Genomic DNA, 13,909 nt, shown 5'->3' on the forward strand with positions numbered 1-13,909 from the left:
GAGTGAAAAAGTTGGCTTAAACTTCAGCTTTCAGAAAACTAAGATCATGGCCTCTGGTCCCATCACTTCATGGGAAATAGGTGGGGAAACAGTGTCAGACTTTATTTTTTGGGCTCCAAAATCACTGCAGATGGTGACTGCAGCCATGAAATTAAAAGATGTTTACTCCTTGGAAGGAAAGTTATGACCAACCTAGATAGCATATTCAAAAGCAGAGACGTTACTTTGCGTCCCTCTAGTCAAGGCTATGATTTTTCCAGTGGTCATGTATGGATGTGAAAGTTGGACTGTGAAGAAAGCTGAACGCCAAAGAATTGATGCTTTTGAACTGTGGTGTTGGAGAAGACTCTTGAGAGTTCCTTGGACTGCAAGGAGATCCAACCAGTCCATTCTAAAGGAAATCAGTCCTGGGTGTTCAGTGGAAGGACTGATGCTAAAGCTGAAACTCCAGTACTTTGGCCACTCATGCGAAGAGTTGACTCATTGGAAAAGACTCTGATGCTGGGATGGATTGGGGGCAGGAGGAGAAGGGGACGACAGAAGATGAGATGGCTGGATGGCATCACCAACTCGATGGACATGAGTTTGAGTGAATTCCTGGAGTTGGTGATGGACAGGAAGGCCTGGCGTGCTGCAATTCATGGGGTCACAAAGAGTCAGACACGACTGAGCGACTGAACTGAACTGAAGAAAATGAATCTCTTATTCAGAGAACAAAGCTTACGGATGTTGAAGTAAGTTCAGATCCATTGTGGTGCTCATGTTCCTGGGCCATGGGATGCACGATAACTGTACTCCTCATGCTCAAAGAAGGGCTTCATTTGGGAGCTTTTGGGGGTCCCTGGACTGGGCTGCAGGTGTCGATTTTCTTTCTTTGTTTCTCTTGCTCTTTCTGGTTTTTTTTTTTTTATTATTATTTTTTTTAACCAAGACTTTTGAACATCTGCAGAAATACAGTAATAAAACAAACCTGTGTACCCATTTTGACTTGAACAGTTCCCGCCCTTGTAGTTTGCTTTTTCTTTTTCCTCCCCTCTGCACACATGGCGTTTGAAAGTGTTATGTCTGTATGTATTTACTTCTTTATTTTCAGGCCAGGTGTGTTTTAACGCAAATCCCAGACAGCATATGCTATTCACAGGGAACCCTTCAATATACATCTCTTACTGGACACCATTCCGGTTTTGTGCCTAGCATGATCATTACTGAATATTGACAACTTTAAGAACCTAAGAATTTTAAAGAACACATTTTTACTGTTGTTTCCCTTTGGGGAGAAGATATATGTTAACTCCTTTGGTTGCTACCATTCCGTGAAATGCAATTCAGAGAATGCTGAAATGGTATAAAAAGCCAAACTCTGTAGTGACTGCTTCTGACTGGGATAATAATGTTAGTTAGTTTTCTATTGGATTTATGAGAATAAGAAAAATACCAGAAAGATCTCCTGTGTTATGTGTGTGTTTGGACTCTGGGTGCTGTTTGGACTGTCGGGCATGAGGAGATTGCCACTGGGCAGGTCTGCTGTGATTCGGATTTGGGACTTGAGTGGCAGGGACATGTGACTGCTGTGCGAGGGTTATTTTTGGGATCTGGGTGTCAGCTTCTCGTCAGAAACCATAGAAAGTTAGTGGGAGATGCACTTGTGGAGGTTCAGAAAGCAACAGGCATTGTTATGTGAGTTTTTGAACTTTTGAACATGGGTTGTTGCTTCCACAAAGAATTAAGTAGTGACAATGACAATGAAAAAATTGGCCTGTTACAAAAATCAGTGGAGGAGAAGGAACCGGAGAGCAAGATAAGTAAAACTTTATCTTCATTATTCAGTGCCTTTGGAGATGAGGAGCTTCCTGGTGGTGGACGCAGGGCCAGCGTGTGGGCTGGGGTTTTGGCAAGGCTGGCACGCAGACAGGGCCCAGCGCCTGGGCGGCTGCTGGACTCCTCTCCCACGTCCGGGCTCTTTACTGGGTCTGGACACATAGGTGAGGCTGACAGGAACCCTGACATCACCACCATGGGGCACGGTGGTGAAGGTGCCCGGGGCCCTCTGTGGGGGGGCCTCCCTGATGGTGAGGGGCCCTACTCTCTAGCCCCGGCGCCCCCTGACCAGGGCCTTGGCCACCACCCTCCCTGCCACTGCCCAGCCACCTGGGAAAGCTCTGAGGTGGGGAGCAAGGTGCTGGTCACTGTTCATATTGGTAGTGCTGCTGATTCCTCAGATCTGAGTGGTGAGGAGAGGGCAGGCGGAGGTCTTGTTTGTGGTGACTGCAAACGGTGTAGGAATTCCCGAGAGAGCAGGTTTTACAGTATTTGTGCTGTTGATCCTGACGGCCCAGAAGGTGGAGATGAGCTGTGTGCTCATGCGTGTGAAACAGCTACAGCTCCCCAGAGCGGTCCAGCTGTCACCTCCGAGGGGGCCTACAGAGGGGCCCAGCTACCAGACAGTGCTGGCCGTGGGCCTGGGGGGTCGGAGGCCCCTGGGGCAAAGTTGCCCCTGCAGGTCAGGCCACTCCCAAGGGAGAGAGAGTGGGCTTTTGGTGAGAAAGCTCAACCTCGCTCTGCCCTGGTGAGTGACAGTGACCCACCCTGTGCCGCAGACGTTGGTGCCTTGCTGGCGCAGACCTTCGCCAGCTTCCCTGAAGCTGACATAGAAAGGAGCACATTCCGTAATGTGGGCACACTCCCCACTTTAAACATCCACTCAGACGCTGCCTGTCTAGTGAGTGCACGCACCATCCCTGAAGGGAGATCGCGTGGCAGTTCACAGCCTGGGGGTCTGGTGACTGATTCACAGAGTACTGTAATCAGTGGCGCTTCACTTGTTGAGGGAGATGGTGATTGTGGGACTGTAACAGCTCATGCAGTTCAGAGTTTAAACTCTGGAAGGGAAGGAGCAAGTAACTCTGCAAAACCACTGAAAGGCAGCGATTGTTCCAGTTTAGATGTTAGCAGATCAGACTGCAGAATCCTTTCCGTATGTCGCGATAGAATCAGTTTAAGTTCAGTAAGATGTATCACTTCAGGGACCTTTAGATTTCTGCCTACTCATGCAAATTTCCAAGAGCCAGCCCCTCACAGAGGCAACGGCCGGAGGCCCTTGGTACTTGCGGAGCAGCGCCTGGGCGACCGCAGTGTGGAAAGTAGACGCGGCCCGCGTGTAGACAAGGCCGGCTTGTCTTTGCTGTCTCGGGATCATCCATCTTACCAGGATGAGGGTGACACTAGAGTTTTGGAAGATGAGGCTTGTGGTAGGAGGGCTTCTGAGTGGAGAGCTGCCGCCCAGGTGGACCTGAGTATGAACACCGGGGCCAGCAAGGCCTGGGCCCAGAGCCGCAACGTGGTGTGTGCAGTGCAGGCCGCAGCCGGGCCAGGGATGTCCCAAGACTCGCAGGGAGCACCTCCACACAGCAAGTCCCTCCTCGGCTCCAGGTGGCCTGCAAGTGACCTCATTTCCTCTGCAGGTGTTTTCACCTGCGCCGAAGAGGAGCGTGAAACAGAGGGTGAGTCGTGTGTGGAGAGCTCAGGGAAGGACCCTCACAGACCAGAGAGTTCTGAGCAGGAACCCCCGAGAGCCAGTCACAGGGACACCGGGACAGCTGCCACAGAGAGCGTCCAGGTAGACCCCCGAACAACCTTTGACTGGGAAGCAAATGCACAGAAACGCACAGCAGTGCCCAGTCAGAGTGTGCTTGCTTGTGTCAGTTATGGTGAAGCAAAGAATCCTGACTTTGAGACAGCTCACACAGGAAGGAACGATACCTACCGAGTGAATGACGGCAGTCATGAGGATCTCAGCCTTGCACCACCTGTAAGCAAGAGTTCGGCCCCAGGCGTGCAGGACTTGGAAGGCATGCGGGTGAGCCCTGTGCACAGTGGTGGCAGCCCTCTGCCAAAGCAGGTTCTCTCCCAGTCAGCCGGAGACGCTCCTGAGGCCTCTGGTGGGCGAGCTTCAGGGCTGAAAGAACCAGAGCTGACGGGTGGAGAAGAGGAGGAGGCACTGCGTCTGCAGGAAGGCTGTGGCGGGCCCGGCACTGCCAGCCACACAGGCCTGTGTGGGACAGGTGCATGCACATGCCCTTTCAGCCAGAGCGGTACCAGGCCCACGGCGCAGGGACCTGCCTTACAAGGGGACATGGGCTTGGTGGTTTCTGAAAGAGTGGAGTTAGGGGTTTTTCGTGCAGGGTGCTCCTGCGTGACTGGTGTTTACCCTGCCCAAGTGGACGGGCTGCAGGGGATTCCTGTTGTCCCAGGTGACAGCAGGGAGGTGGCCGTCCCAGATTGTGAGTACCCTGCCCTGTCGCTTGTGTCTGAAGAGCTGTCTGAGGGGGATTTGCGGAGCCCCCCAGGGCATGAGCATCCCCAGTTTCTGAGTGCACTTTCCTGCTACCCGATGGCGGAGCTGGCAAGTCAGGTGTTTTCTGAGGGGCCAGCAGATGGTTGCAGATCTGAAGCAGGCTGTCCATGGACTGATACAGTCACGAAAGATACCTTAGAAGATGAGCAAATCTTTAGTGAGGACCTGCACTGTAAGCCCCAGGACCTGGAGATGTCTTTGTTTTGGATGGAAAAGCCTCCTTTTCAGCTACCAGTGGCAGAAGATACTGTCATTTGGGGATGGCAAGAGACAGGTGCACACTTAGTAAGTATGCTATATCAGTTTTTATTGCTGTGATGTGCTTATCTTTCATTTTGCTTTTTAACTTGGAATTAACAAAGATTTATTCTAAACAATTATTAGTTGTTTCAATGTTGTTATAAAACGAAGTTAGTATAGCATCAGTTTAATCATTTCCAAACTGCAGAGTGTGAATTTGGTTCCCTCTTAGTATATTGAAGCTAGGATCCACATGTGGACTTGGAGCACTAGTGCCTTGGTACAGGTCATCAGGCGTGGCTGTCTGTGGAGGCTGCCCTGCCCTGTTTTCATCCATCCTGTCCTCACCACTGGCTCCTTGTGGAGTGGAACAAACATTTGGCCCATTGGATGTTTTAAAATCACGCAGAAGGTTACACTTGGAGAACACAGAGGAGTTGAAATCTGCTTTCTACTGCTTTTGCTTGGCAGCCGTCCAGGGAGGTACGCTTGGTGCTTTTAACTGGCTCCAGGATGTCGGTTCCCTCTTCTCTTCAGAAGCACCTGCAGAACTTTGAGAACCTCACTGCCCAGGCCCCACTGGTTTGGGAGAACCAAACCAGTACGTGATCCTGCACCAAGCAGGTTGTTGAGCATCTTCCTAGAATTTCTGTAATAAATGCAAACTTTCAAGAAACAGGAAGTTAGTCTTGTTCTTGATGCAGTCCTTTGGGCACGTACACTTGTAGTAGCAAAAGAACATTCATTCAGTCTGTTTATTTTTAGTGGTTTTTGTTGTATTAGGCAAGAGAAATAGTAATAGTGAACAGATAGATGTGGCTCAAATATTATGCCTATTATATGGAAACAAACAAGTAGAAATTAAATTCTGTAATTTATCCACTAACCTCCTTTCTTTCTATTTCATGCTCAGATTTGGGAGTTTTTCCCGAAACAGTTATGTTCAGGTTAATCAGTTTTATTCCTACAGTAGTTCTGGAGGCGAGCACCACTTAACCGCTTCCCTCAGTGGACGTGGCTGACAGCTCTCCCCAGCTGTCCACACCTGTCTCTCAGGTGGAGCACACATGGCTCCTGCTCTTGCATGGGAGGGTGAGGTGCGTGTGCGCTGCTCTGAGTTAGCTGTCAGCTGCGCCATGTGCCTGACAGTGTGCTCACCTGACACGCTACACTTACTGGTACTGCTTTTTGTTCAAAACTCCAGTCCTCAAAGTGCCTGTGCAGACATCTCATTATAGCTGCTATTATGCTGTTTCACAGGTAACAAGCCAGAGTTACAGATGTCATGATTGTGAAGTCTTTGAATTGCTCTGAGTTGCTAAACTTAGTGCCAATCCAGGACTAGTCCAGGCTCACTTAAACTTTAGAAAATGGGCAGTTCTTTCCCTTCCATATCTCACCTGTCTTATATTCTCCATCTGCCTCCCCCTTCTCTGATACTCGGTGTTCTGGTTCCTACTCACTAACTTGTCAGTGGGATGGTTTTATTTCCTGGCCAAAGTGTGTGAGTTGGTAGGTTATTTATTTTTGTTAATGGAGCATAGCACTGAGGGGTAGTGTTTCTTTGAGTGTCAAAGTTTGGGGATACTGCACTCTTGAAAGAGTAACATGGGTCATTTGTGTAGAATGGCTTCAGAATGTGGCCATTAAGGTCAGCTCACTGCTAGTTCTACCAACTATTGCTTGGCCATGACTTTTTAGGGGAAAAATAAGACTTAGGAAGCCACACAGATGAAACTTGAATTGTTGATAATCAGTTGGAGGTCCCTGTGACAGCAGGAAAATAGCTGCATTTTGAAGAAATGTGTTTGTTTAGTCCAAGTTGTTTCTCATGTGAGTTACAAGAAGTTAATGAGCTCTTGATAAATGTTTTGTTTTCTTGATATTAGAACACAGTTTTCTAATTAGGATCATTTTTGTGGGTGAGTTACTTAACCTTCCTCTGCCTTGGTTTCCTTACTTGTGTCATGGGGCTGTCATGACTCAGGAGTGTGCGTGGAGTGTGCCTGGCACCCAGCTGGCTGTCACATCTCCGTTCTTACATCCCTGTCAAACCTCAGAATATCCCTCAAATCCTGACTGGCTGCTGGAGATTGTGTGAAGCCCCTGATGCCTGATTGCCTACTGTAGAAGTAGTCACTTGTGCATGGATAGTGTTCCAGTCAGCTGTGGCATAAAGCCTTGCACAAGTTGTCAAATAGTAGAAAGTAGAATTTTATGTTATTACATCACGAAACATTGATTCCTCCCACATGTTTCTCAGGCAGCTCCCTGCTGGGCTCAGGACTGCAGGTGTCAGTGTGCCCAGAGTGTGTGTGCCTTAGAGTGTGCCCAGAGTGGACGCCGGGAGCCTGTGGGGAGGACAGGACATGCCTTACGGGCGAGCGGAGGGGGAGGAGCCCGAGGCCTGCGTGGCTTTCAGGATGCTGTTTGTGGGCAGTGTGTTCCAGGACTGTGTGTGTGTGTGTGTGTGTGTGTGTTAGCTGTAAAATGTGTGTTGGTGATGCAGTATAGCCAACTGCAGGTGGTGCTAAAAACGAGGAAGACCTCATGCAAAGTGCAGGTTGGAGTTAGGAATTTAGAGAATGTATAGTGTGTCCATGAGGTCAGGGGTCTGTTCCGTGGGTGGAAAACTTGATGTGTGTCACATGGGAGAACGAGACTGGGTGTAACCAGAAGAGGTGGGTTATGAGAGTATTAGTATAGGAAAGAATAAAGGCCTGAATTTGAAGAAAAAGAGAACAGAGAGATAAGGTGTACCTGCTGAGGAGGGCAGTGGTGCCCATGAGGCGTGGAGGTTGTCTGTTACTGTGCTTGGTGCAGTCCTGTCTGCCTTGTTCCCGGACCACCTCGTGCTGTGCCTTGCACTCACTGAGGATGTCAGAAGTGTGTGTTGAACACACAGGTGGGTGTGCAGGAGCAGAGTCCAGCAATGAGCTGGAAGTTTAGATGTCACATAAGAAGGGAGCTTGAAGACTCAGTGCTTCTTGAGGGAAACATTCTTGAAGGAGAAGGGGTACCCTGTTCTTTGCCCTGTCTGGTACTTAAAATTTAGAAGGACTCCAGATCAGCCCTCACGTAGGTGCCTGGTTCTGGGCGTGATGTTTATTGTCCATGCCTCGAGATATGGGCAGAGGATACTCTATAACTTTATCCATATCAGCCTCTACCTCAGTTTCACAAATCGTTTTTTCACCGCAAGTGTCAGTCATCCCAGCTAGAGTGAATTTATTATGTGTTTTCTTTTTTTTAAGGTTGTTGACCCACACGTTGTTTCCTACTCGGCTCATCATGGTGCACTGGCCTTAGAGATGGCCTTTCTTGGTGGCACCAGGAGGCTGCTCCCAGCGTGGAGCTGTTGCCTGGGCTCCTGGGACCCGGCCTGTTCCCCTTTTGCAGCCCTGGCCCTGCTTGGTGGGGTCGTGACGTGCAGTGCCTGGAGAATGCAGGTCGTGGCCAGGCTTGCTAGGAATTGGGGTGGCTGCCCCAGGACATCAGCTTCTTTTAGATTTGGGGGACTCTTCAGGATTTGTAAGCAGGAGAGAGAAAATTCAAGGGTGGTGGTGGGTTTAGTGAGGTGTGCCAGGAAAGACCCTAGCAGTCCCCAAGGGACGCAAAGGTGTGAGCCAGCCGAGCAGACGTCTGGGAGTGTTCTGACAGACGAGCCCAGGGAGTTGAGGGCCAGTGTGTTTGGAACAGCCTGGGGGTCACGTGACTGGAAATGGGCACAGTCACAGGGTGTCCGCATCTGGCGCCTCTCCACCATGACTCTTTCATTTTCTATGGCCTTTAACCTTTAGCAGTGTTCAAGCTTTATTTTAGAGTTTCATCCATTGGTTCTCAGATTTGCAAATCTTTGAATTGTGTTGGGTAGTCTGGACCAGAGAAATAACTGAGTCACCAGTTAAAAAAGTTGATCAGAGACCCCATGAAGGCAGGACTTTGATTCCCATTTCTTGAGTGCCTTTCACTTGGTGAGAAATTAACATCTGGTGAGTGGAGTTCTGAGTGCATCAACTTCGATCACTTTTGCATCTGATTTCTCCCTAAAAGTATGTGTAAATAGGTTCAGCCTTTTTCACATAAATTCTATAGCATGGATGTGTTTTAACTCTGAATTAGTAAGTAAAATTGCAGTGATTGGAATTTGGATACAAATAAACACATCATATTTTTTCTTAGGTACCAACAGCCAAAGTTTCAGAGCTAAACCCTAATGCAAAAGTATGGGGCACTCCACTGTTACAGCTGGAAGCGCGTGGAGCTGCAGACGGCGGTGTGAGCACCGTCTGGGAGGCGCCACCTGGCCGTGGCCACCTCGGTGAGTGGGCGGGGCTGGGCCTCTGCTCTGCGCTGCAGCCTTGTTTCCTTTGAGTTCACTTTTGGGAAAGTGTTTAAGATCTGTGTCATGGTTGGTGACAGTATTTATGAACCCTGAGGTCTCTCACAGTCAAGTTGAAAAGGTCAGTAACTGCAGGTGTAAGTCTTTGTTTTAAGAAAAAGCTGTTCTTCTAACCCTTCCTCTTGGGTTGAAATTCTTAATTACAGGATTGGACACCAACGGTGATGGTGACAAAAGTCATGACAATGTTGGGCTGTCAGATCTACAGGAGTCAGACCAGACAGCCATGAGCACTTTGGGTCTGGACCACTCAGAGTATGAGTCACCGCCTGAAAGTGGCGAGACAGGTAAAGCTGTTTTATGATTTCATTTTCATGTAGAGTTTGGGCTGCTTTATGTTGCACTTTTAGTTCTTTGTTCATTTCTTCCTCTTTTTTGTTTCTTCCCTTGTGGTTTGATGATTTCTTTGGTGGCATGCTTGTGTTCTTTTCTCTCTAGCTTCTGTGTAGCTATTGCAGGTTTTCAGATTTGTGGTTACAGTGTTCCTCATATATGTTGACCTGTAACTTTATCTACATGTTAATAGAAATGATTGATAGTCAATTAAGTTGAGACACATTCTAAAAGATCTGCATTTTTACTCCCTTCCCCCACATTTTGTTTTTTTTATGTCATTTTGCATATTCTTATCTCTCCCTTAATTGTATATAGTTGTAGTTGCTTGTACAGTTTGTATTTTAATCTTTATACGACTTGTAGTTATAGTTGCTTCTGCAGTTTGTATTTTAATCTGTGTATGACTTGTAGTTACAGTTGCATCTACAATTTGTATTTTAATCTGTATACTGACTTACATAAATAATCTTCAGTCCTTGCTATGTATCTGCCTTTCCTAGCGGGGTTTCCCTTTCCTATAGGTTCTTCTTTTCCACTTCGAGAAGACCCTTCAACATTTCTTCAATGCAGGTTTAGTACTGATGAATTCTTTCAGTTTCTTCATGTCTGAGAAGCTCTTTAATCTTTTCTTCAATTCCAAATGATTATCTTGCTGGGTAGAGTAATGGAGGTTACAAGTTTTACCTTTCAGCCATTGATACGTATCCTGCCACTCCCTTCTGGCCTGCGGAGTTTCTGCTGAAAAGTCAGTTGATAGCCTTATGGGGGTTCCCTTGATTGTAACTCCTTGTTTTTCTCTTGCTTCCTTTAGAATCCTCTTTATCTGTAACTTTTGCCGTTTTAATTATGATGTGTCTTGGTGTGGGTCTCTGAGTTCCATCTCGTTTGGAATGGGACCCTCCATGCTTCCTGTTCCTGGATATCTGTTTCTTCAGCTTTGGGAAGTTTCCAGCCATGATTTCATCAGATGCATATTTTACCTTCTCTGTCTCTTCTTTTTCTGGAACCTCTGTAATGTGATTTTAGTATACTTGATGTTGTCCCAGAGGCCCCTTAAACTATCCTTATTTTTAAAAATAGCTGAAGTGGTTCTTTGCTATTCTTATTGAGTGGTTTCCGTTATTCTGTCTTCCCGGTCACTTGTGAGTTTTTTTGTGTTACTTGCTCTGTTTTTAGTCCTTACACTGTTTTTCATTTCCGTTATTGTATTCTTCAGCTCTGACTGCTGCTTTTTTTAAAATTATTTCCTAGTTTCTTGTTAAAATTCTCACTGTGTTCATGTATTCCTTTCCCAACTTCAGTTAGCATTCTTATTACTAATACTTCGATTTTTTTTAATCTGCTATTTATTTCATTAGTTTTTTCCCCTTTCATTTGAAATATACTCCTCAGTCATTGGTGCTGAAGCAGAAAGAAGCCTTGAGGGTTGGGTTCGAGCTGGTTCCATTCCCTCTAAATGTGTGTGCACCTCACCCCCTTCCTGCAATGGCTTCTCCACACTAGTGGAGAGTAGGCCAGAGCACGAGGGGCCGGAGTGAGCTGGGGTGCATGCTTGGTGGTCCCAGCTCACCATCAGAGCCCCAGGCAGCTTCCTGTCCACTCCTCTGTGCGCAAAGGTACTATCAGTGGCTGCCATCACCCCGTCCAGACATTGATGTGCTTTAAAAGTTCTGCCTGTTAAACCTGTCCCTAAACAATGTACCTTTCACTGGTTCCTTTGGTTCTTCTGTAAACTGACTCTCCTGCTGATGCAGAGGTGAGGGGTGCCGGTCCAGAGGCCTCAGGGGAATGTAAGACCTAAACAGTTCTCGAAAGGCAGGTCAGATTTGAGTAGGAGAAGATGAGGCTGATGAGAAGGCGAAGTGCCAGGAGAAGTGCAGACAGGAAATGTTCATGTTGAAATTGAGTCAAACCCAGGAGGAGATGGTTCTTTGTGAAAGGATTATTTAAAGTGTTTCAGAAGAAAAAGATGGGAGTTCTCTTTTGGGGTGCAGGGTGTGGGCCAGCATAGAAATGCCCGTGGGTAATGGAACAACAGTTGCTCACCTCTGATTTTGTTTCTGCCTTAATCTAAAAGACCAGACAGTTTCAGACCCCAGCAGACCTGAGGAATAGGCTGCACGCTTGTTATTGATAGTCAGATCGGCGCGTGTGAGTGCAAAGAAGCAGCTCCCCCAGATTGGCTGCCAACACTTAGCAGAGCGGCTGCACAAGGACTGTGTTCAGGACCCCATGTCACTGTCTAGAGAAGGTTGTATGACTGAGAAAGCCTGCCTTCCCTTTCTTACCACCAGCTGTAGGGTTATGTATGAAAGGTTATTAATTAAGTACTGTGTAAGTGTTTGACGTTAAGTATTTATTTTCCCCTAGAAGAGGACCCAGAAAGACCTCGTCTGCACAGTTGCTGCTGGCCTTTGTGACCACGTGCCCGTCCCCGCCTGGCCCCTCACTTCCCTCGTCACTCTGCCTGGATTACATAGACCATCACTTCAACTACTTCCTTGCATCTAACTTCCTTCATAGTTGCTTAGCAGATGCCTCTGACTTGTTTAAATGTAATTCTCTACCTACTCTGTCTGTTCTGAGCAGATAGACGGATGTGGCTGAAGAAGACAAGTGTTGCAATGTAGAGTGGTCTCATTTTCCATTCATGGTTTCAGACTTGCCCCACAGTGCTGCAGTCGAGCTCCTGGATGGCCGTTTCACACCTGCCAAACCTCGGGGTGTAGAGCACTAATGAGGCACCACTGGTGTACCGTAAACATCACATTTGGAATATCCTTGCTTTCTCTGTAAGCTTTATTTTCCTTAGCTTGAAGCAGTATTCAGATCATTCTAGAACTGACTCACTGATTCTTCCAGTTGGACTTGCTGGGTAGACACCTGAGGAACCACCTCCAGTCATGACAGAGTCGTGCCAGCTGCCACGGAGACTGCCTGTGCCCTTCCTCCTGCCCACACCCTGCCCCAGCCAACCACTCATCTGCTTTCTGTCACTGCACTTTAGTCTGGAATTGTATGTAAAGAGTTTTATAGTATGTGCTCTTTTTGTGAGGCTTTTTTACTTACTTGTTTTGAGATTCATTCAAGTGGTAACATTTTGGGGCCTTTACTTTTTGGACCTAGTAGTGTTCCATTCCATTACCTATCATAGTTTGTTTTTTTATTCACCTGTTGATATTTGGATTGTTTTCAGTTGGGGCTGTTACAAATAAGGCTACAGTGGACATTTATAAACAAGGCTTTGTGTGTACATCTGTTTTCATTCCTTTTGGGTAAATACCCAGGAATGGAGTAGATGGGTCATCCGCTAGGCATTGGCTTATCTTTTTTAAGAAATGATAGAGCTGTGTTACATAGCTGTCCCCTTGCACCCCCACTTGCAGTGGTCACAGCCTCTGCTGCTCCACACCATTGCTGGCACTTGATACCAACAGTCTTTTTAATGTTAACCATTCCAAAACTTTGATAGTAGAGTCTTCCTGTGGATTTACTTCACATTTCACTAGTGACTAATGGTGTCAAACATCTTTTCAAGTGTGTATGTTTCTTCAGTGATGGGTCTGTTCAAGTCTTTTGCCCATTTTCTTAATTGGATTGATTTATTATTGAACCAGAGATCAAATTGCCAACATCCACTGGATCATGGAAAAAGCAAGAGAGTTCCAGAAAAACATCTATTTCTGCTTTATTGACTATGCCAAAGCCTTTGACTGTGTGGATCACAATAAACTATAGAAAATTCTGAAAGAGATGGGAATACCAGACCACCTGATCTGCCTCTTGAGAAATTTGTATGCAGGTCAGGAAGCAACAGTTAGAACTGGACATGGAACAACAGACTGGTTCCAAATAGGAAAAGGAGTTGATCAAGGCTGTATATTGTCACCCTGTTTATTTAACTTATATGCAGAGTACATCATGAGAAACGCTGGGCTGGAAGAAACACAATCTGGAATCAAGATTGCCAGGAGAAATATCAATAACCTCAGATATGCAGATGACACCACCCTTATGGCAGAAAGTGAAGAGGAACTAAAAAGCCTCTTGACGAAAGTGAAAGTAGAGAGTGAAAAAGTTGGCTTAAAGCTCAACATTTAGAAAACGAAGATCATGGCATCTGGTCCCATCACTTCATGGGAAATAGATGGGAAAACAGTGGAAACAGTGTCAGACTTTATTTTTCTGGGCTCCAAAACCACTGCAGATGGTGATTGCAGCCATGAAATTAAAAGACGCTTACTCCTTGGAAGGAAAGTTACGACCAACCTAGATAGCATATTCAAAAGCAGAGACATTACTTTGCCAACAAAGGTTCGTCTAGTCAAGGCTATGGTTTTTCCTGCGGTCATGTATGGATGTGAGAGTTGGACTGTGAAGAAGGCTGAGCGCCGAAGAATTGATGCTTTTGAACTGTGGTGCTGGAGAAGACTCTTGAGAGTCCCTTGGACTGCAAGGAGATCCAACCAGTCCATTCTGAAGGAGATCAGCCCTGGGATTTCTTTGGAAGGAATGATGCTAAAGCTGAAACTCCAGTACTTTGGCCACCTCATGCGAAGAGCTGACTCATTGGAAAA

The 13,909-nt window shown here is 46.8% G+C and overlaps 1 protein-coding gene across 3 annotated transcripts in view; it reads left to right on the plus strand.

The window, feature by feature from the left end:
* Nucleotides 1–13,909, plus strand: part of LARP4B (La ribonucleoprotein 4B) — a 90,361-nt gene that overhangs the window by 41,763 nt on the left and 34,689 nt on the right. The window contains exons 1-4 of one of the 3 annotated variants that reach the window (XM_055544179.1): nt 997–1,677; nt 3,462–4,639; nt 8,777–8,915; nt 9,143–9,283. In XM_055544179.1, the coding sequence (XP_055400154.1) occupies nt 1,638–1,677; nt 3,462–4,639; nt 8,777–8,915; nt 9,143–9,283 (1,498 nt within the window). In that variant the 5' untranslated portion in view covers nt 997–1,637. Of the gene's footprint in view, nt 1–982; nt 4,640–8,776; nt 8,916–9,142; nt 9,284–13,909 lie in introns of those variants that run through there. The other 2 variants (XM_055544178.1, XM_055544180.1) reach the window with 2 other exon arrangements.

Source organism: Bubalus kerabau, chromosome 13 (genome assembly GCF_029407905.1).
Source record: "Bubalus kerabau isolate K-KA32 ecotype Philippines breed swamp buffalo chromosome 13, PCC_UOA_SB_1v2, whole genome shotgun sequence".
NCBI classification, from domain to species: Eukaryota; Metazoa; Chordata; class Mammalia; order Artiodactyla; family Bovidae; genus Bubalus; species Bubalus kerabau.